Source organism: Rhinopithecus roxellana, chromosome 12 (assembly GCF_007565055.1).
Source record: "Rhinopithecus roxellana isolate Shanxi Qingling chromosome 12, ASM756505v1, whole genome shotgun sequence".
Classification (NCBI taxonomy): domain Eukaryota; kingdom Metazoa; phylum Chordata; class Mammalia; order Primates; family Cercopithecidae; genus Rhinopithecus; species Rhinopithecus roxellana.
In genome coordinates this window covers 88,835,109-88,856,966 of record NC_044560.1, presented here as the reverse complement: position 1 = coordinate 88,856,966, position 21,858 = coordinate 88,835,109, and the positions used below count along the sequence as shown (strand labels likewise).

Genomic DNA, 21,858 nt, shown 5'->3' with positions numbered 1-21,858 from the left:
TGTTCAGACATGTTGTAACAGGTTAGTACCAGTTTATTTTGGTGCAATCCCGGATAGTTTTTCATAGTATGTGATAATGTTTTTCTTTCTTTCTGTCTCTCTTTCTCTTTCTTTCTTTCTTTCTTTCTTTCTTTCTTTCTTTCTTTCTTTCTTTCTTTCTTTCTTTCTTTCTTTCTTTCTTTTCTTTCTTTCTTTCTTTCTCTTTATCTCTCTCTCTTTCTTTCTTTCTTTCTCTTTCTCTCTCTCTTTCTTTCTTTCTTTCTTTCTTTCTTTCTTTCTTTCTTTCTTTCTTTCTGTCTGTCTGTCTGTCTGTCTCTTCTCTCACTCTCTCTCCTTCTCTTTTTCTTTTTTCTTTTTTTTTTTTTTCTGAGACAAAGTCTCACTATGCTGCCTGGGCTGTTCTTGAATTCCAGGGCTCAAATGATCCTCTTGCCCCAGCCTCCCACAGTGCTGGAATTACAGATGTCAGACACAGCACCTGGCCTGTAATATGCATGTTCCATGAACTTTTTGAAGACCCCTTAGCCAGGCACAGTGGCTCTTGCCTGTAATCCCAGCACACAGGAAAGCAGAGGCAAAAGGATAGTTCACCTGTCTGGGCAACATAGTGAGACCCCATTCTCAATTTAATAAATAAACAAATAATAAGAATGAAGACCCCTTGTATATTTACCAGACCAGAAACACTAACCTCGAGAGTCTTGCTTACCTCTACCTTGTATGTGTGTGTGTGGACGCAGGTAGGAGAGAATCTCCTGGCCAACCAACAAAGAGAGAGAAGAGAGCCTACCTGCCCTTCCCCACTCACCCCCCAAAAAGGACTGACAGAGTGCTTCACGAAGATACAGACTCAGAGGAATGGGGACTGTAGAGATCTACATCATGGGAAGGGGACAGAGGGCTCCTCCCAGCCCCTACCAGAGGCCATGAGGAAGGTATGTTTGATCTAAGTCTCACCAGAGGGCTCATAGTCACTCTTGTTGTATAGAGCTATAGAAAAGGATTTGTAGACAAGGGCACCAGGCACTGGGGACCTGTTGTGGTGCCAGGTGGGCAATTCAGTACTTGACCTGGTCAGAGACACCTCTCCCTGCAACTCCTCAGCCGTGATGAAGTTCTTGACCCCTGCCAGGACCTTGAAGGAGGTAATGACCTGGCTGTGTCTACGTTGGTGGTCTCCCAAGACCTGAAGTTGATGAAGGCTTGGGAGGCCACAAGGCTGCTATGGTTGCGATCAACCACACTCATGATACAATTGAACTCAGCATTGCTCTGCTGCTATTCTCCACATTGTAGCCCAAGCTGATGAAGCAGGCCTTGACCTCCTTCGGCCCCAGCACCCTGCCATGGCTCTTGTCAGTGTGGCTGACGGACACCTGAAACTCTTGCATCTGCTCCTGGCCAGTGCCCTTGGTGTTGCAGGTGAGGATCTGGTTCTTGACCTCACTGATGATGCAGCCAATGGTGGTGAGCAGCTGCTCCCAGCCATGCGGATGTGTTCCACGATGTAGCTGATATGTTTGTTGTTGAAGATGAAGACCTCCTGGAGGAGCTGGTGCTCTGCTTCAGTAGATCCAGGTTCAGCTTGTGGCCCATGATGCTTTGCTCATATTGCTTCAGGTTTAGCTGGTCCTCTGGGGTCTCCTTCATCTTGATGGAGATGTACCCAATTTCCTCCATCTTGGTTTGGATCCAGGTTCCCATGACATTGGCCTGGCTGGAGAACTGGTGGTGGAGGTGCTCGTTGGACTGCTGCTTGCTCTGCTCCTCCAGAAGGACATAATCCTGCTTTGGCACCAGCTGCTGCACCTTTGCCCACCGAGAGTGGCTGATCTAGGTGGGGTCGGGGGAGGTGACAGTGGTGTAGGGGTTGCTGCCTGACAGCTTGGTATGTTTGCTCTCTGTGATCCTCTGGGCCTCCTTGTGGGTGGCCAGGATAGCCTCCCTATCAGTATCTGGCAGGTTCAACTTTTGGCTGTGGGCTGAGATCAATCTTCTCGGTAGCGTAGATGATGAACATGTGCTGGAGCTCCTCCACAGCACTCTCCATCCAGTCGTAGAAGGCGCTGCCCACTTGGCATACTCCAGGTGCAGATAATCAGTGGCCTCCAGCTGCTTCTTCAATTTCTCCAGAGCTTCCCTGTGACTGTGGGTCAGAGAGCACAGGGTTTCCCACTGCTCGTAAATCTTCCGGCACTGGGCGTTGGCGCCGTGGGAGTCACAGTAATCCAGCTCATTGAGTTCCTGGGCAATGTCCTCTATGATATTGTGAAATATCTATTTGGTCTTTGATCCTGCTTCCTGGCATACGATGACTAGAAAATCATTAGAATTTCCGAAACCGTGTCTTTTTGTATGCTGATGAGTGGATGGATGACTGGCAGCCCCTAGGGAGCTTCAGGATGGAGGCTGGCCACCAGAGAGACCAAGGCATAATTAGAGGGTTGGGAATTTCAGCCCCACTGCCCAACCCCTGAGAAGGGAAGAGGGGCTGAAGATTAAGTTGATCAGCAATAGCCACTGATTTAACTAATCATGCCTATATAGTGAAGCCTCCATAAAACCCTCGAAGGACAGGGTTCACAGAGCTTCTGGAGAGCTGAACACATGGAGGTTCCTGAAGAGTGGCATCCCCAGAGAGGGCATGGAAGCCCCAAGTCCCCTTTCCCACACCTTGCCCTGTGCATCTCTTTATCTGTATCCTTTGTAATATCCTGTGTAATAAACAAGCCAATGTAAGTAAAGTGTTTTTCTGAGTTCTGTGAGCTGCTCTAGCAAATTAATGGAACCCAAGTAGGGGGTAGCAGGATCCCCAGTTTATAGCCAGTTGGTCTGAAGCACAGGCAAAAATAATTGGGCTTGTGATTAGCATCTGAAGTGGAGGCAGTCTTGTAGGACTGAGCCCTTACCCTGTGGGATCTGACACTATCTCCAGGTAGATAACCGTCAGAATTGAACTGGAGGACAACCAGCTGGTGTCTGCTGCAGATTTGATTGCTTGTTCGGTGGGTGGGGAAAACCCCACACACATTTGGTCACAGAAGCATTCTGGGTTGTGTGAGAGCAGAGGAAAAATTGTTTGAGTTTTTTCCACTCTTAGAGCCTCAATCAGCTCCACAAAGTCCTGGTGTATGGCCAGGTCACTTTCGAAGGCTTCGTGGTTGTGGATGAGGGCTTTGATGTCTGATAGGGTGGCCATCTCATAGTCCCGCTGCTTAAGCCTGGCTTCCTTCTCATGAGTCCAGGCCTCATGGATGGAGATCTTCTGCTAGAACTTCTCTGCCAGGTGGTTGAGCTGCTCCAGCTTGTGGATATCATTCAGCAGCAACTCCTCAGTGAGCCTGAGATCGCACCACTGCACTCCAGCCTGGGCGACAGAGCAAGACTCTGTCTCAAAAAAAAAAAAAAAAAAAAAAAGGCTGGGTGCAGTGGCTCACGCCTGTAATCCCAACACTTTGGGAGGCTGAGGTGGGCAGATCACCTGAGGTCGGGAGTTCGAGACCAGCCTGACCAACACGATGAAATCCCATCTCTACTAAAAATACAAAATTAGCCAGGCATAGTGGTGCTTGCCTGTAATCCCAGCTACTCAGGAGGCTGAGGCTGGAGAATCACTTGAATCCAAGAGGCGGAGGTTGCAGTGAACCGACGTTACGCCATTGCACTCCAGCCTGCGAGACAGAGCAAGACTTTATCTAAAAAAAAAAAAAAAAAAAAAATTACAGTGATAGTTTAGTGATACTGATTTTCTTTTAGTTACTGTTTGTACTATATACTGTTTGTATGTTTGTTTGTTTGTTTACAACCTTTGCTTTAACATATCTGTATCCTTATGTGGAAATTTCTTTTCTTTCTTTTCTTGAGATGGAGTTTCACTCTTGTTGCCCAGGCTGGAGTGCAATGGCATGGTCTTGGCTCACCACAACCTCCTCCCCCGGGCTCAAGCGATTCTGCTGCCTCAACCTGCCGAGTAGCTGGGATTACAGGCGTATGCCACCATGCTTGGCTAATTTTGTATTTTTAGTAGATACGGGGTTTCTGCATGTTGGTCAGGCTGGTCTTGAACTCCTGATCTCAGGTGATCTGCCCACCTTGGCTTCCCAAAGTGCTGGGATTACAGGCATGAGCCACTGTGCCTGGCTATGTGTACGTTTTTTAAAGCAGTATAAAGTTGCTGTTTAAAACCCAATCTGGGCCAGGTATGGTGGCTCATGCCTATAATCCCAGCACTTTGGGAGGCTGAGGCAAGTGGATCACTTGAGCTCAGGAGCTCAAGACCAGTCTGGGCAACATGGTGAAACCTCATCTCTACCAAAAAAAGAAAAATACAAAAATTAGCTGGGCATGATGGCATATGCCTGTAGTCCCAGCTACTTAGGAGACTGGGGTGTGAGGATCACTCAAGTCCAGGAGGCAGAGATTGCAGGGAGCTGTGATCATGCCACTGAACTCCAGCCTGGGTAACAGAATGAGACCTTATCCAAAAGAAAAAAAAAAAAAAAACCCAAAAAAGCCAAAACAAAAATCCAATCTGGGCTGGCCATGGTGGCTCTCCCCTATAATCCCAGTGCTTTGGAAGGCTGAGGCGGAAGGATTGCTTGAGGCCAGCAGTTTGAGAGCAGCCTGGACAACATAGCAAGACACTGACTGACTCCACAATTTTTTTTTTTTAAGAATTAGCCAGGTGCAGTGGCACATGCCTGTAGTCCTAGCTATTTTGGAGGCTAAGGTGGGAGGACTGCTTGAGCCCAGGAGGTTGAGGCTGCAGTGAACTATGATTGCACCACTGCACTCCAGCCTGGGCAACAGAACAAGATCCTGTCTCTAAGAAATATTTTTAATACTAAAAAATAAAAATAATAAATTAGAAACTCAATCTGACTATCTTTGTTTTTATTTTATTTTATTTTATTTGGTTTGGTTTTAGTTTCTGAGACAGGGTCTCACTCTCACCCAGGCTGCAGTGCAATGTCGCAATCAAGGCTCACTGCAGCCTCAAATTCCCAGGCTCAAATGATCTTCCTACCTCAGCCTCTCAAGTAGCTGGGGCCACAGGTGTGCATCACCATGCTCAGCTAGTTTTTGTATTCTTTTGCAGAGATGGGGTTTCATCATATTGTCCAGGCTGGTCTCTACCTCCTGGGCTCAAGTGACCCTCCTGCGTCAGCCTCCCAGAGTGCTGGGATTACAGGCATGAGCTACAGCACCCGGCCCAATCTTTGTTTTAAAATAGGAATATTTAGGGGCTGGGTGTGGTGGCTTACGCCTGTAATCCCAGCAATTTGGGAGGCTGAGGTGGACAGATGATGAGGTCAGGAGTTCAAGACCAGCCTGGACAACATGGTGAAACTCTGTCTCTACTAAAAATTACAAAAATTAGCTGGGCGATGCAGTGCGTGACTGTAATCCCAGCTAGTCAGGAGGCTAAGGAAACAGTATTGCTTGAATCTGGGAGATGGAGGTTGCAGTGAGTGGAGATCATGCTATTGCACTCTAACCTGGGCGACAGAGCAAGACTCCATCTAAAAATAAATAAATAAAAGGAATATTCAGTCCATTTATATTTAAAATAGTTATTTATACATCTGAGTTTCAAGATATCCTAGTATTCGTATTCTATCTCTCCCACATGTTCGATGTTCCTTTTTTCTCTCTTCTAAATCTTTTTTGATTATTTTTATTATTCCAAATGTTTCTACATTAGCTTGTTAGTAATATATTTTTGTTACTATTTTTCCATGATTACCATAGTAATTACAGCATGCATCCTTGACTTGCTAAAGTTTAATATAAATAATTCTTTTACCACTTCATAGACAATGCAAGTACCTTAAAATACTTTAACTCCATTTATCTGCTCCCACACTGTGTGCTGTTTTTGTGATGTGTTTTAATTCTATGTGCATTTAGAACTTCACATGACATTATCACTTTATACAGTTATTGTTCATTTATTTTTACCCACATATTTATTTCCTTTTGATCTTAATTTTTCCTGGGTGTTCGTAATTCTTTTTGAGTTTCTTTTTAAAAATCGCCTTTGATATGCCTTTAGTGTGGATCTGTGAAGAATTTTGACTGTCATAAAACATACTTATTTTACCTTCATTTTTGAAGAATATTTTCACTGAGTATAGCATTTTAGATTGATACTATCTTTCAGCACTTTAAAGATGCCATTCCATCATCTTCTGGATTTTATCATTTATATGAAAGAGTCAGTTGTCAGTCTTTTCACTTCATTTTAGCTTATTTTCGAGACAGATCTTGTCCTGTCTCCCAGTCTGGAGTGCAGTGGCATGATCACAGCTCACTACAGCCTTGACCTCCCAGGCTCAAATGATTCTCCTCCCACCTCAACCTTCTGAGTAGCTAGGATGACAGGGGCATGCCTCTATGCCTGGCTAATTTTTCTATTTTTAGTGGAGATGGGATTTCACCACGTTGCCCAGGCTGGTCTCAAACTGCTGGGCTCAAGTGATCCTCCTATCTCAGACTCCCAAAGTGTTGAGATGACAGGCATGAGCCACTGTGCCTGGCCTCAGCCCTTTTTTCAAAAAATTGAGACAGTCTTGCTCTGTTGCCCAGGCTGGAGTACAGTGGTGCGATCCTAGTTCACCATAGCCTCAACCTGCTGGGTCAAGTGATCCCCCACTACAACTTCCTGAGTAGCTAGGACTACAGGTACACACCATCATACCTGGCTAATCTTTGTATTTTTTTGTAGAGATGGGGTCTTGCCTAGGCTGCTCTTGAGCTCCTGGCCTCAACTGATCCTTCTGCCTTGGCCTTCCAAAGTGCTGGGATTACAGGCATGAACAACCATGCCTGGCCGAAGTTTTGTGTGTGTGTGTGTGTGTGTGTGTGTGTGGAGGGGGGTGTTGTTGTTGTTATTGTTGTTTCATTTGTTTGTTTGTTTTTAAGACAGAGTCTTACTCTATCGCCCAGGCTGGAGTGCAGTGGTGCACTCGTGGCTCACTGCAACCTCTGCTTCCCGGGTTCAAATGATCCTCCTGCCTCATCCTCCCGAATAAGTGGGACTACAGGCATGTGCCACCACGCCTGGCTAATTTTTGTATATTTAGTAGAGACGGGGTTTCGCCATGTTGGCCAGGCTGGTCTTGAACACCTGACCTTAGGTGATCCACCCACCTCGGCCTCCCAAAGTGCTGGTATTACAGGCGTGAGCCACCGCACCCTGCCATTGTCAGTCTTTTTTTTTTTTTTTTTTTTTTTTTTTTGAGACAGAGTCTCGCTCTGTCGCCCAGGCTGGAGTGCAGTGGCACAATCTCAGCTCACTGCAAACTCCGCCTCCCGGGTTCACGCCATTCTCCTACCTCAGCCTCCCGAGTAACTGGGACTATAGGCATGTGCCACCACACTCGGCTAAGTTTTTGTATTTTTAGTAGAGACAGGGTTTCACCACGGTCTCGATGTCCTGACCTCGTGATCCACCCGCCTCCCCCTCCCAAAGGGCTGGGATTACAGGTGTGAGCCACCACGCCCGGCCCATTGTCAGTCTTAATGTTGTTCCTTTGAAGGTAATGTGTGTGTCTCTCTCTCTAATTGCTTTTAATATTTTTTCTTTGGTTTTCAGCAGTTCTATTATGAAGTGCTTAAATATAGTTTTCAGTCGAGCGCGGTGGTTCATGCTTATAATCTCAGCACTTTGGGAGGCCGAGGTGGGCAGATCACTTGAGGTCAGGAGTTTGAGAGCAACCTGGCCAGCATGGCAAAACCCTGTCTCTAATAAAAATACAAAAATTAGCTGGGTGTGGTGACACGTGCCTGTAATCCCAGCCACTCAGGAGGCTGAGGCAGGAGGATTGCTTGAACTCAGGAGGCAGAGGTTGCAGTGAGCCGAGATCACACCACTACACTCTAGCCTGGATGACAGAGCGAGACTCTGTCAAAAAAAAAAAAAAAAAAAAAAAAGAGGTAATTTTCTTTGCATTTATCCTGCTTGGGATTGATAATGCTTCTTGAGTATGTGTCTTGATATCTTTCATCAATTTTGGAAAATTTTCAAATACTCTCTTTTCAAATAGTACTTCTTTCCTGTTTTTCTCTTTCTTCTCTTTCTAGGACTCTAATTCCATGTATTTAGGCCTTTTTGCCATGGCCCATATGTCTCTTTCTCTCTTATCTGTATTTTCAATTCTTTTCTCTCTTCCCATACTGGATATTTTATGCTGAAACTATATTCCACATCATTAATCCTAGAGTTAGCTGTGTCTAACCTGCTATCAGTTCCATCTACTATGCTAAATTCAACTATTATATTTTTCAGTTCTAGGATTTCAATTACATTCCTTTTTAGAGTATCCAGGTTTGGTGATTTTGCACTCTACCACAATTCCAATGCAAAATCTTACTGTTCTACACAGATCTACTCCCATCCTGTTATATCAACCAATAAAATCTCATTTTTGTTTAAGCCAGTTTTATTTGGTTTCCTGTTAAACACAGCTGAAAAATCTTAACTGCCATTGCTGAGATATCCCCCTTCATGATTTTGTAATGGCAGGCAGCAGCTCCAGGTGTCAGATGCAGACATGACATCCAGAGAAGAAGCGGAATGTTGCCTGTCATCCATCTCTGTTTGTTAGGAGTGAAACTTTTCCTATATTTCTGATTCAGAAGGCCAGGGTTGTAATCACATGCTACATGGAATGGGATGGGAGTGATTAGCAAATAGCAATCTTTACTTATCCCTGAACTTGGGGAGAGGATCATCTTTCGCTAGCAAACAGCTACAGTAGAAGAACATCCACATAAAACTGAGACTCTGGCAGCAATATAAAATATGAAAGGGGAAAGCTATTGGGCAAATAATCAACAGCGTTTACCATACTAATAGATGTATTAATTTTCTGTAAAGTTGTGTGTGTGTGTAGAAAATATCAGGAATTGTACATATCAGTCTTTAACAGGATTTAAATTTGAGAGAGGGACTATCTGGAATGGAAAGGATGGATATGTTTACCTATACAATTTTCATCACTTTATATTACTTTGGTGATTTAAATTTAAAAGAGCTGCAATCTAAAAATGGGCTGCTTCCAGAATTAGAGCTAGAATAAAAATATAGAGTCAGAAGGCTGGATATGGTGGTTCACACCTGTAATCCCAATGCTTTAGGAGGTCAGGGCAGGAGGATCACTTTAGGCTGGACTTTGAGACCAGCCTGGGGATCATAGTGATACCCTGTCTCTACAAAAGAAAAAATAAAAAGAATTATGAGCATGGTGGTGCGTGCCTGTAGTCCTAGCTACCCAGGAGGTTGGAGGATTGCTTGAGCCCAGGACGTTGAGGCTGCAGTGAGCTATGATCGCACCACTGCACTCCAGCCTGGGCAACAGAGTGCTTGTCTCTAATACATACATAAATGTATGTATGTCTGTGTATGTGTGTGTGTGTGTATATATGTGTGTGTGTGTGTGTGTGTGTGTGTGTGTGTTTATGTATATATGCATTAGGGAGAAAGAGAGAAAGAGAGAGAATCAGAGAAGCACATGTTTGTATATTCCAGTCCCAGTCCTGGCCCCTACACAGTTACTCAGGTGCCAATAGCAGGTTTATCCCTTCTGGGGATTTGGAGGAACAAGGCTATCAGAGCCTGATGCCATCAAATATTTAAACCATTCACCTCTCTCACCTCCCACTCTCAAAGCTGTCTTCACATCATAAATTGGCTTCCAGGGCATATTTTCCTACAGGGAAAGAATGTGCTGGACATGCCATTGTGAGCATTCTGGCCCCCTTGGCAGTTCCATTTCTCATGATAAATTAATATATTGTTTCTCTGGCTCAGATAGCAGGATAGGAGCTGGGTTAGTAGGATCTACTTTCCATCCCCTAATAGATAGATTCTCTCTTAATGCTGTTAAAGTCAAGTTCATAAGCCTGGACCATGATGAATTCAAAGTAAATGTCACCTCTGATGCCACTTGGCAGCTGGCCAGCCAACCTGCCCTGTCTCTTCAAGCACATTTCTTTCAGACTCCTGTGCTTTCTAGCCACATTCATCTCAACCAGCTGTCTCTTTCTTTCTCTCTCATTCTGTCTTTTCTTCTACGACTCTCTCTCTCTCTCTAATTATATATATATACACACACATATATACATATATATACATATATATACACACACACATATATATATATATATATATATATATATATATATATCTCTCTTTCTGTCTTCCTACCTCACCACTTAACCTTCCTTTATCCCTTCTTTTCCTTTTTTTTTTTTTTTTTTTTTTTTTTTTGAGATGGAGTGTCTCTCTTTTTTGCCCAGGCTGGAGTGCAATGGCATGATCTTGGCTCACTGCAACCTCCGCCTCCCAAGTTCAAACAATTCTCCTGCCTCGGCCTCCCGAGTAGCTAGGACTACAGGCACACACCACCACATCCAGCTATTTTGCATTTTTAGTAGAGATGGAGTTTCACCATGTTGGCCAGACCGGTCTTGAACTCCTGACCTCAGATAATCCACTCGCCTCGGCCTCCCAAAGTGCTGGGGTTACAGGTGTGAGCCACCATGCCCAGACTTCTTTTCCTTTTTCCTTCTGTTTTTTTTTTTTAACCTTAATTAACCATGGAGTTGAATAATAATATATACCAGAGCTACGTGCCAAGCACAGAGCTGGGCCATATGTAAAAATTATATTCTGACCTCACAATAACTCTGAAAGGTGTTTTTGTTCCTATTTTACAAAGAAATAAGTGGAGGCTCATAAAGGGTAAGTAGTTGTGTTTCATAATCTTAAAGTTTTTCTCTGCTTAATTTTCAAAATTAGTAAATTAAATGCTTTATGCTTCCTTTATCCAAGAAAATACCATTGAGGACAGGCATGGTGGCTCACGCTTATAATCCCAGCACTTTGGGAGGCTGAGGCAGGTGAATCACTTGAGGTCAGGAGACAAGCCTGGGCAACATGGCAAAATCCTGTCTCTACTAAAAATACAAAATTAGCCAGGTGTGGTGGTGTGCACCTGTAGTCCCAGCTACTTGGGAGGCTGAGGCAGGAGAATCGCTTGAACCTGGGAGGTGGAGGTTGCAGTGAACTGAGATCGGGCCATTGCACTCCAGCCTGGGCAACAGAGTGAGACACTGTCTCAAAAAAAAAAAAAAAAAAAGATGACCATTTGAACAAGAAAGCTCCCACTGCTCTTTGCCTCTTCCCATCCTTCTTCCTGAGAGTTGGACTTGACCCTGATTCCTCTGACACAATCTTAAACTTCTTTATAGAGGAGATAACCTTCTCTGTCCAGTCAGGCTCAGCATACTTTCTGTATCTGTGCAAAAGGAAGAGGTCAAATCTTCAGCATCTAGATTTGTAACTTTCAGTAACTTGGAGATGGAGGTTGTGGTAACATTAAATCTGCTCCCTGGAAGGTCACTTTTTATTATTTTGGGTGCTTAATTAAGTTGCTCAGCCACATCAAGTGTCCTCCCCCAAGATCCTAGAAGATAGTGAGGTAGAAGTAGAGAGAAGTATCCCTTCCAGCCTACTTCAGTAGAAGTCGGAGAGGAGCAAAAGAGAAAACAAGATGTTTCTGGGTGGGTCCATGCCCCTCCACTCTTTTTTTTTTTTTTTTTTTTTTTTTTTTTTTTTTTTTGAGACGGAGTCTCGCTCTGTCACCCAGGCTGGAGTGCAGTGGCCAGATCTCAGCTCACTGCAAGCTCCGCCTCCCGGGTTTACGCCATTCTCCTGCCTCAGCCTCCCGAGTAGCTGGGACTACAAGCGCCCGCCACCTTGCCCGGCTAGTTTTTTAAATATTTTTTAGTAGAGACGGGGTTTCACCGGGTTAGCCAGGATGGTCTCGATCTCCTGACCTTGTGATCCGCCCGTCTCGGCCTCCCAAAGTGCTGGGATTACAGGCTTGAGCCACCGCGCCCGGCCGCCCCTCCACTCTTCTGCAAGGGAGTGAAGGCTGTTTATCTCCTGAAGACATGAATTGTCGGATTTTGGTTATAGGCTGGAAGAGTAGGAGCCACCACTGTATATTCTTAGCTAAAGGAAATATAAAGCATTTAATTTACTAATTTTGAAAATTAAGCAGAGAAAATCTTTAAGATTATGAAGCAAAACTACTTACCCTTTATGATCCTGCCAAGTATCAGAACATGGCAGCAGAGAAGTCCCAGGTCCAGCTGAGTGTCCAGACTCTGTTGGATTCAGCACCATGGACAGAAAGCCCAAAGCTGGCCGGAGGGCTGAGGGTTCAACGCCAGGGACAGATACCCTCTCTCTGCCCCCACCCCCAAATTTCACCAGTCTCCACTGCTATTCCTGGGAGGAACCTAACTCCAGCCATTAGTTAACTGGCCCCCAGCACTTAAAGGTCCCGATAAACAATGGGTTGTTTTCCTTCTAAGGACCTCCGGAATTTTACTGAGCTGTCTGCTCTGCAGCTTCCTGATAGAGTGGGGTTCGCCTTAGAGCAACTCTTATTAAGATCCAGCTGATTTGCACATATCTGCATTCACTGAGGCTTCTCCATTCTGGTTTTATTATAAATGAATTGCTCAGAGGAAGAAAGGGAAGGATTATTTCAAGACTTTTCGTCCTCTTCTTTCCCCCTATTCCTAGGGTCTCCGTCTGGAAATTTACCCCAGATGCCTGAAGCTGTGTATGGTGGAAGAGGGTAGAAACCAGACTCCAACAGTCAGATGTTTGCCAGAGCATCCTATGTAGATTTTCCCGGATAATTTCCCCCATCTGTTTGGTTTCTGAAAGGTCCTTGTCAGGTTCAGAGGAAGTCTGTATTTTGTTTTAGCACCTAGGGTCAGAACCTCTGGGTTGAAGTCCCTGGAGCTTCAGTAAGAAACCATGACTGGTGCCTTAGAGCCTGCTAAGGGGATGGAACCCCGTTCTAAAGAGGAGTGAGCGATGGTGGAGTGAGGACTCATTTTGAAATGAAAGGAGTCCCGGGTCTCTAAGCAGCTTCTAAAAATACCATCTCCCAGAGCTGGAGGGAGGGGGAGGGGAGAAATCGAGCGTGAGGAGAATGAAGATGGAAAGGAGGTGGCAGTGTGAGAACCCTTCCTCAGGTAGGTCTGGTTTTAGAGGTTCCGCCTGCATCCAAGGACTGGAGGGATGCCACACCTCCTTCTGCTTCCTCAGCGGGCTTGTCTCCCGTAGTGTCCAAGCCACAGCCTCTCCTGATGACCTTTCTTTCTGCAGGTAAAGAAGACCAATTCCTTCCACCTACTCCTCCTATTGCTACTGTCCAGCAAGTATGTCTGAGTGAGCACGTGTGCATTTACACACATACACACGAACACACGCAGAAATGGCACATGAAAGCAGGTTGTAAATGGCCAGTGATCTACGATGCCAGGAATCCTCCTTACACTCGGTGTTCAAAGAGGTATGGACTGTGGCAGAGACAGCGTGGTTCACCAGGGCATCTGCAGCACAGAGCATGGCGCCCAGTGAGGGCTGGGTGGAGAGGTGAGGGATACATATATGCAAAAGCACAGACACTCAGACCGCAGGGGCCAAGTAGTCACAGGATTCACATTCACTCTCGAGGCTTCTTAGGCTATGTTCGCTTCCAAATAGAGAGGGGGTGGGTCCCCCAAGAAAAGAGCTCTGAAAAGCCACGAGGTGGGTGGAGCTTTCTCCCCTCAAGTTCAGCCCAGATGGTGGCGCTCAGTAGCCGCCTCCCTCGTCCTGGAGGGCCCCAGCCCTTCCCACCACCAAAGTGTTAAACCCTCAGCTTGCACATAAATGACCTTCACTAGACAGAGGTCGTGTTCCACGTTTTCTTGCGGCTTCTTCAGCGCCGGCTGAACTCTTCCAGGATTGCTCCGCCTCTCTTGCAGGAATCTCCGATTCCTGGCGGCTGTGCTGTTCAGTAGTCCCCTGGGATGGGCGGAGTGGGGTGATCAAAGAGGGGAACTCCCGACTCTGAGCAGACTGAGGACAGGGGTGGTTGTGAGGTGTGCTGCTTATGTCTTGACAGCAGGAGCAAGAACCTGAGGAACAGATCGTTCATGCAAAACCACCACCGCCCCCATCCCAGCGTCCACATGGTTTCCCAGCCTCGGCAGCGCGCTGGTAGGGCGGGACCCCGTCCCTCACTTTGCTCTCCTTTCCCGAGCAGCTCCCGGGTTCGGGTTCGGCCCCTCCTTCCTGCCGCTGTGTGCGTGTGTGTGTGTGTGTGTGTGTGTGTGTGTGTGTGTGTGTGTGATGAGGGCGGGAAGAGAAAAGGGAGGGATGAGCCAGGAGACACCAGGAGCCTCGGACACAGGAACAGACCTAGGGCAGGGAGATAGGAGAGCTCTCCAGAGCTTGGGGTCAGAACATAAAGCTTCAAAACCCCGCAAGTCCTGGGAACAAGGGAGCTTCCAGACTAGCTCAGAGGCTGCAAGTGTCGCTGCCTCCCCGAGGGTCGCCCCTCTTTAAGCCAAGCCCACGTTGCCTGCCTACTTCTCAGGAATGAGGAGCTAAGGTTTAGCGCTCTGGGCCACCGACGCCAGCTCATCCCCCTCGCTCAGAAGCCCCGCCAGCTCCCACGGCTGCCCCACCCCCCACGGTTTGGGGATCTGCGGGACCCCTTTCTTTCCCCACCAGTTGGGTGTTCCGCCCCTGGCCTATGAAACTCCACCTTCCCACCCTCTGCTGGCGGGGATTGGTGGGCATCCCGCGGCGGTGCCTAGTGATTGGTCCCCATGGATGATGGCGAGCGGCGAGACCCCGCCCCCAGCTGGCGCTGGGGTCTGGGGGCACTGCTCAGCGGTGCTAGGCTGGCGCGGCTTGAGCCGCGGCTGCACTGACAGCTCGGTCTGCGGACCATGGAGACCTGCGCCGGTCCACACCCGCTGCACCTGTTCCTCTGCCGGATGCCGCTCTGTCTCGCGCTGCTTTTGGGACCCTGGCGGCCTGGGACCGCCGAGGAAGGTGAGAAGACTGGTGGGCTCTGCTCGGAGCCTGGCATGCCAAAAGATAGGGGGTTGGGGACGGGGGTTCTGCGGGAAGGAGTCATTGGAGAGACTAGAGTCTGTACTGGGGCTTGAAGCAAGCAGGCAGCAAAGAACTGGAGAGATAGAGAAAAATGTGGCCAAGCAATAGCGATGAGAGGGGCGCTGAGGAGCTTGGGGGCTGGAGACCCGGGAGGTTGGGGAAGAAAGAGACCAGGAACCGCGGGAGCCAGAGGCAGAGGTCCAGCGGCGGGTGAGACGGACAAGCTGAGTGATTGGAGGTGGGAGTTGCGGGGGCGGGGAGATGAAGAGTGGAGACAGGGAGATGCGGAGGTGAGCTCGGAATATGGAAAGACCGGGTGGAGCCCGGACCACAGGGGCTAGGAGACCGCAGTGTGGCCAGCATGAGGTGGAATGCTGGTCGAGGGGGCTGGGTCCGGGCGCTGCCCGACGTGCAATCATGGAACTGTCCGCAGTGCTGAATTCTGAGCGTAGTCTACCGGGCGCGCTCCGTGTTGCCGGGTTTGAGGCTGTCGGCGATACTGTGGTCCGCGTCTTGCCTCTGATTGTGCATTTGGGGGAGCTATACGCTCAGTTGAATCCAGAGGCGTCATATCCAGGTGCAGAATCCGGAGGAGCTGGAATCTGAGGCGTTGACCGCGGGGTTGGTCGGGGCCCTGGACGGCTGATGCCTTTCAGTATGCAATTCCGATGTGCTGTCAGTTGCGCGGATCTCGGAAAGCTGTCGGCGGTCCTGCCCACAGTCGCTGATGCCTCTGGAGAGGCCCTCACCTTGATGGCCCACCCCCTGGCTTAAGCTCCAGAGGGTAATCTTCCAAGACTGCGGGATGTCCTGGCCTCCTGTCTCTGGTCTGTGGGCTCTGCTGTCCAAACCAGTTTCTGTGATCCATGTTGAGAGGTTGCAGGCTGCTGATCCAATGCCTCCTGGGGGAATAAAGGGACTCCAAGCTTCTCTGGTAGGAAGAGTCATAGATGTATACATAAAAGGACCCCTGACATTCTTTCAAAAGCAGTGGAAGTGACAGCCCCTGGGAAAAGGGCTGGCTGAGGAGAAGAGATATTTTATTTCTCCAGCTGTTAGCAGTATCTCTCCACATTGTTTTCTCAGAGGCCCAGGGAGTCAGACTAAAAATGTTCAAGTCTTCATGCCTGGGGACCACCAACCTCAGAAAAGCCCCTGAGTGGGAGTGGATTGGGGGGTATATACAGGAATCCCCTGATACATTCACTACTCACTTTCTCTCTCTCTCTAACTGACACTTAGTTATAACTCTGGGAACCTAAGAAGGCTGGGGAGAGTTACTGACTCCCACCCCAATCTGAGAGCCAACCTTAGAGTATTTGCCATGGACCCTGTAGAAGGCTGAATAATGACCCCCACCCCCAATATGTCAATATCCTAATCCCTAGAAGCTGTGAATGTTACCTTCAGTGACAAAAAGGACTTTGCATATGTGATTAATGATCTTTTGAGATGGAGAGATTGTTTTAGATTATTTGGATGGGCCCAATAATCACAATCGTCCTTGTATGAGGGGTGCAGGAGGAGTCAGAGTCAGAGGAGAAGGCAGTGTGATGACTGAGGCAGAGATTAAAGTGATATGATTTGAAGATGGAGGAGGAGACCACAAGCCAGGGACTACAGGCGGCCACCAGACACTGAAGATGGTAAGGACATGAACTCTCCCCTCAGAGCCTCCAAAAGAAAACAGTCCTGCTGACACCTTGACTCTAGACCAGTGAAAGTGGCTTTGGGCTTCTGACCTCCAGAACTGTAACAGAAAAACAATATGTTGTTTTAAGCCACTGTGTTTGTGGTAATCTGTTACAGCAGCCCCAGGAATTGAATACAAGCTCCTTCCCTACTGACTGTGGCTACCTCTCTCTGGATTTGAGCTATTCACACCCCCTCCTGGGGCTTTATGAAGTGGGAAAAACTTGTCCATATCATTTGTCACATTTTGCATTCTCTCAGCAAATTTACAGGGACTTCACCAAAGGATTCCACTCTCTTGCTAAACTGACCTTCTCGATTTCTGACATTTCTGTCTTCCCCTCTCCTTAGTCATCCTCCTGGATTCCAAAGCCTCCCAGGCCGAGCTGGGCTGGACTGCACTGCCGAGTAATGGGGTAAGTGCACAAGTGTCCCTCCCTGTCCCAGGGATCCTCTGGTGGTCCAGGACGCAGTCTCCTCAGCTCCTAATGTTTACATCAGACAAAAGTGCTCCTCAGAGTGTGTGGTCTCCAGCAGCCCTGGCTTCAAGCCAGAGTTGCCTATTAAAAAATGTTGAGTGTTCAGCCAGTTAAACAGTCAAAAACAAAAAACAACAACAACAAAAAAAGTGAATAAGTGAGGACAGAACTGGCTGTCTAGGAACAGAAACCTGGCATCTGGATGGAGCTAATACAGGACAGTGGCTTGCACATAGTAGTAGATCCTCCAAGCAATGTTGTTGATTGATTGACAGAGCAAGCAAGACTGGGAGTCCTAAAAAAGGCTTGGAGACTTGGGGTAGGGTTGGGATGATGTGGGCTGTAACAGCAGCTTGGTGGAGTGCAAAGGGCACTGGTTGGAGAGTCAGGAGACTACAGGCACCATTCCTAGCTCCACCACTAACTTGATGTGCATACCTGGTCAGATCGCTCTCACTCTGGAGCCTTAGTTTCCCCATCTATAAAAATAAGGATTGGGATCATTTGTTTCCAAAGTTTCTCCCAGCGCTGCATCTTACAATTTCCGGGGTGTGCATGGTGGTGAGAGAGAAGTCAGGAGTCACTGCTAGCGCTCCACCTCCTGGAAGCAAGTTGGCTCTGGGCTGCCCACCCCTTTACTCTTGTCCCCAGTGGGAGGAGATCAGCGGTGTGGATGAACACGACCGTCCCATCCGCACATACCAAGTGTGCAATGTGCTGGAGCCCAACCAAGACAACTGGCTGCAGACTGGCTGGATCAGCCGCGGCCGCGGGCAGCGCATCTTCGTGGAGCTGCAGTTCACACTCCGTGACTGCAGCAGCATCCCTGGCGCCGCGGGCACCTGCAAGGAGACCTTCAACGTCTACTACCTGGAAACTGAGGCCGACCTGGGCCGCGGGCGTCCCCGCCTAGGCGGCAGCCGGCCCCGCAAAATCGACACGATCGCGGCGGACGAGAGCTTCACGCAGGGCGACCTGGGTGAGCGCAAGATGAAGCTGAACACAGAGGTGCGCGAGATCGGCCCGCTCAGCCGGCGGGGTTTCCACCTGGCCTTTCAGGACGTGGGCGCATGCGTGGCGCTTGTCTCGGTACGCGTCTACTACAAGCAGTGCCGTGCCACTGTGCGGGGCCTGGCCGTGTTCCCAGCCACCGCAGCCGAGAGCGCCTTCTCCACACTGGTGGAAGTGGCCGGAACGTGCGTGGCGCACTCGGAAGGGGAGCCTGGCAGCCCCCCACGCATGCACTGCGGCGCTGACGGCGAGTGGCTGGTGCCTGTGGGCCGCTGCAGCTGCAGCGCGGGATTCCAGGAGCGTGGTGACATCTGCGAAGGTATCCAGCTGGTTGGGGGCCGTGGGGTGGGAGTGTAAAGCGTAGGTGGCAATTGAGAGAGAGTGTGCCCTAGATGAGGAGAGGCGGGGGTGGGGTCGGGATGCAGTGGAGAAGCCTTGGACTCTGGAGCGCAAGGAAAGCCCTGAAGTTTGTGGAGTTTCCAGTGGGTCCAGTCAGGGCCAATGAGTGAACTTACTAGGAGGTGAAATTGACTAGCTAAGGAGGCATTAGGGACCTATGTCTTAGGCACCTCACACAGGCCTTCTCCTTTATTTATTTTCATGGCAATAAAGGAAGTCTTTTTTTTTTTTTTTTTTTTTTTTTTTTTTTTTTTTTTTGATACGGAGTCTCTCTTGCTCTGTCACCCAGGCTGGAGTGCACTGGCCTGATCTCAGCTAACTGCAACTTTCACCTCCTGGGTTCAAGCAATTCTCCTGCCTCAGCCTCCTGAGTAGCTGGGATTACAGGCATACATCACCATGCCCAGCTAATTTTTGTATTTTTAGTAGAGACGGGGTTTCACCATGTTGGCCAGGCTGGTCTCAAACTCCTGACCTCAAGTGATCCACCTACCTAGGCCTCCCAGAGTGCAGGGATTACAGGCGTGAGCCACTGTGCCCGGCCGAGGAAGTAATTCTTATCTCTGTTTCACAGATGAAGAAACAGAGCCTCAGAGAGATCAGTACCTCACTTGCAAAGTTAGGAAATGGGGAGCTAGGATTTGAATTCAGGCTTGCCCAACTCTCATATTCTTTGTATGACACCATGCGGTCTCCCCTGTGCATAAGGAAGAACTCTACAGCAGCCCAAGCTTCAGACTAGTGGGATTAGTAGCGCACAGAGAGGACTATCCCAGTCACGGACCACATACTTGGAAGTTAGAGACTGGCGGGGGGATTTTTATGCTGGAGAGAGGGATTGGGAGGTTGCACTAGATGGTTACTAAGATCATATCCCACTCTCTGAACTACAATCAGTGTGCTCCCTGGGGGAGATCCTTCATGTTGAGGGTTTTGCTGGGTTCTTAGGCTGGTGGGGGCATTAGGAACAGACCTCTCATTCTCTCTCCGGCCTGTGGCTTTGGACACAGAGGGTGAGGATGGGGTTATGAATGTGTATACTTAATATAGAAAGATCAAGGTATGCTTTTTCTAAACCATGTCCTTTTCTGGGTGCCAGGGAAACAGAAATGAGTCAGACGTAGTCCCAGCTCTCAAGAAGCTCACAGTCTAGATGGAGAGATGCAAAAATTAAAAAATCACAAGAGGGTAAATATATGCTATAACAGAGGGATACACAGAGTGGTGGGAAGACAGGAGGAAGTGACTAAATTTGCTCTCATCCCTTTGTTCAATCATCCATCCAATATGAATTGAGGATGTGCCAGCTGCATTTATTGAGGGCTTATTATATGTATATAGATGAATGCCACCATCTCCTCCCTGCAGAAATTGTAATTTAGCGAAAGACTGGGAGGCATGAACCTTCCTGAGCTCTCCAGATATAGTTAGGATCCACCTCTGTACTCTCCAGTATTCACTGAAAACTATTTCTGTACTTACCCCATGGTATGCAGTGATCTACTTATGTGTGTTTTCACCACTAGATTAAGACCTTCTTTTATTTTTTTAGAGATGGGGGTCTGTCTATGTTGCCTGGGCTTGAGTGTAGCAGCTATTCATAGGCATGATCATAGTGCATTACAGCCTTGAGTTCTTGGGTTCAAGCATTCCTTCTGCCTCAGCCTCCTGAGTTGGTGGGACTACAAGGACCACACACTAGTTTAGGAACTTCTTGAGCTCAGGCATTGGGTCTTACTAGTGTCAGCAGCCCCAGCATCCATAACAGGATAAGCCATATGGTAGGTGTTCGGTGAAAATGCATTGGGTGAAAAAGTGGTTACTACAGGGTGTGACACATAAACAGAGAGCTAAGGAAGCATGGACAGGAGAACCTAATTCTAAGCATGGAGAAGGCTTCCCGGAGAAGACTTCCCAGGAAAGGTGAGAAGGTCCTTTTTCCCAGACAGCCTAGAGCATTCTGAGCTTAGGAATTGCATGCAGAAGCATGGAGGCAGGAAGGAACACAGCATGCCTGGGCCTATGTAACTAAATGTGGTTAGAGCAGAGGGCATGTGGGGGTATGGGAGTGAAGTGTTGGGGATGAGAGGAGCAGGGGGAAATCATGAAGGGCCTTGAATGTTGGGATAAAGAGCTTAGACTTTATGCTTTAGGCCAATGGGGAGGATTTGAAGCAGGGATATGACATGCTCAGATTTGTATTTTCAAAATATCACTCAAGCTGCAATTGCAAAGAAAGGATTGAAGAGGGAATGATTAGGAGCCAGAAGATGAAGAAGGAAGATGGTGCAATAGTGCAGAAGAAAGAGCACAGGGGCTGAACTAAGATAGTAGCAGAGATCACTGAGAGATGAGGATAGATGGGATCATGAGTTAGCAGCCACAGCACTTAGTAACCATGTGTTACAGGAGAAGAAAGGAGTCCACTTTGACTTACATGCTACTGGGGATTGAATGGAGAGAGGGATAATTCACTGGGGTACAGAACACAGGACACGGATAGACACATCATATTTATGATGTCCATGGTGCATTCCAGTGGAGGTAGCTAGAAAATGGGTCTGGAGCTCAGCAAGAGACAGTACTTGAAGCTGTGGGTGTGGTTGGGACAGACCAGGCAGAATGTGTGGGGTAAGAAGCCAAGAGGGCCAACAATGAAGACTCACAGAATAGCAATATTAAGGACAGGTAGAAAATACAGAGCCCATTAAAAAGGCTAAGAGGGAGTGGCCAGAGTATGGAGGAGAACCAGGAGAGTGTGATATTATGACAGCCAAGAGAGATAGAGGTGTCCAGGAAGGAATGGCCTACAGAGTTGGGAAGCAGTCAGGTAAGTTGAGGGTTAGAAAGTGCCCAGTTGGTGGCCTTGGTGAGAGCAATTGCAGCTGAGTGATGGACAGAGAGACCAGGTTGCAGTAGACTGAGGGATAAAGAAGTTGAAGAGCTTGAGTCAGGGAGTCTAGAAGCCTGGATTTGAATTAGGAGAAGAGGACATATCTCGAGGAGAACATTGGGTTGAGAGAGGATTTTTATTATAGATGGGAGAGACTTGTTTATATGCTGAAGGACAAAGAGCCACTGGGGTACCAAGTGTGTATATGGGCATATCCCCATCCCAGTCCCAGGAGACAGGAGTATTTTATTACTGATGTGGGCTAGAATTGCTGATGCATGTTGCTAACAAAAAGCAGGCCAGATTTTAGTCAGTTTTGTTATTGTTTTTACATACTCTTTAGTTTGTGCTCTTATTGCCTGCACCCAAAATGGGCCACTTTTTACTGCTTCACTACCAAGAGG

General features: G+C 47.9%; 1 protein-coding gene and 1 pseudogene across 1 annotated transcript in view; one reads left to right on the top strand and one right to left on the bottom strand.

Moving 5' to 3' along the window:
* Positions 1–946: 946 nt before the first annotated feature.
* LOC104653648 lies at positions 947–13,438 on the bottom strand (annotated as a pseudogene).
* A 1,319-nt stretch (positions 13,439–14,757) lies between these two features.
* The window catches only part of EPHA10 (EPH receptor A10), a 49,871-nt gene continuing 42,770 nt past the window's right edge, over positions 14,758–21,858 (top strand). The window contains exons 1-3 of the mRNA XM_030941638.1: positions 14,758–14,917; positions 17,024–17,088; positions 17,803–18,481. Of these exons, the coding sequence (XP_030797498.1) occupies positions 14,812–14,917; positions 17,024–17,088; positions 17,803–18,481 (850 nt within the window). The 5' untranslated portion in view covers positions 14,758–14,811. The remainder of the gene's footprint in view (positions 14,918–17,023; positions 17,089–17,802; positions 18,482–21,858) is intronic.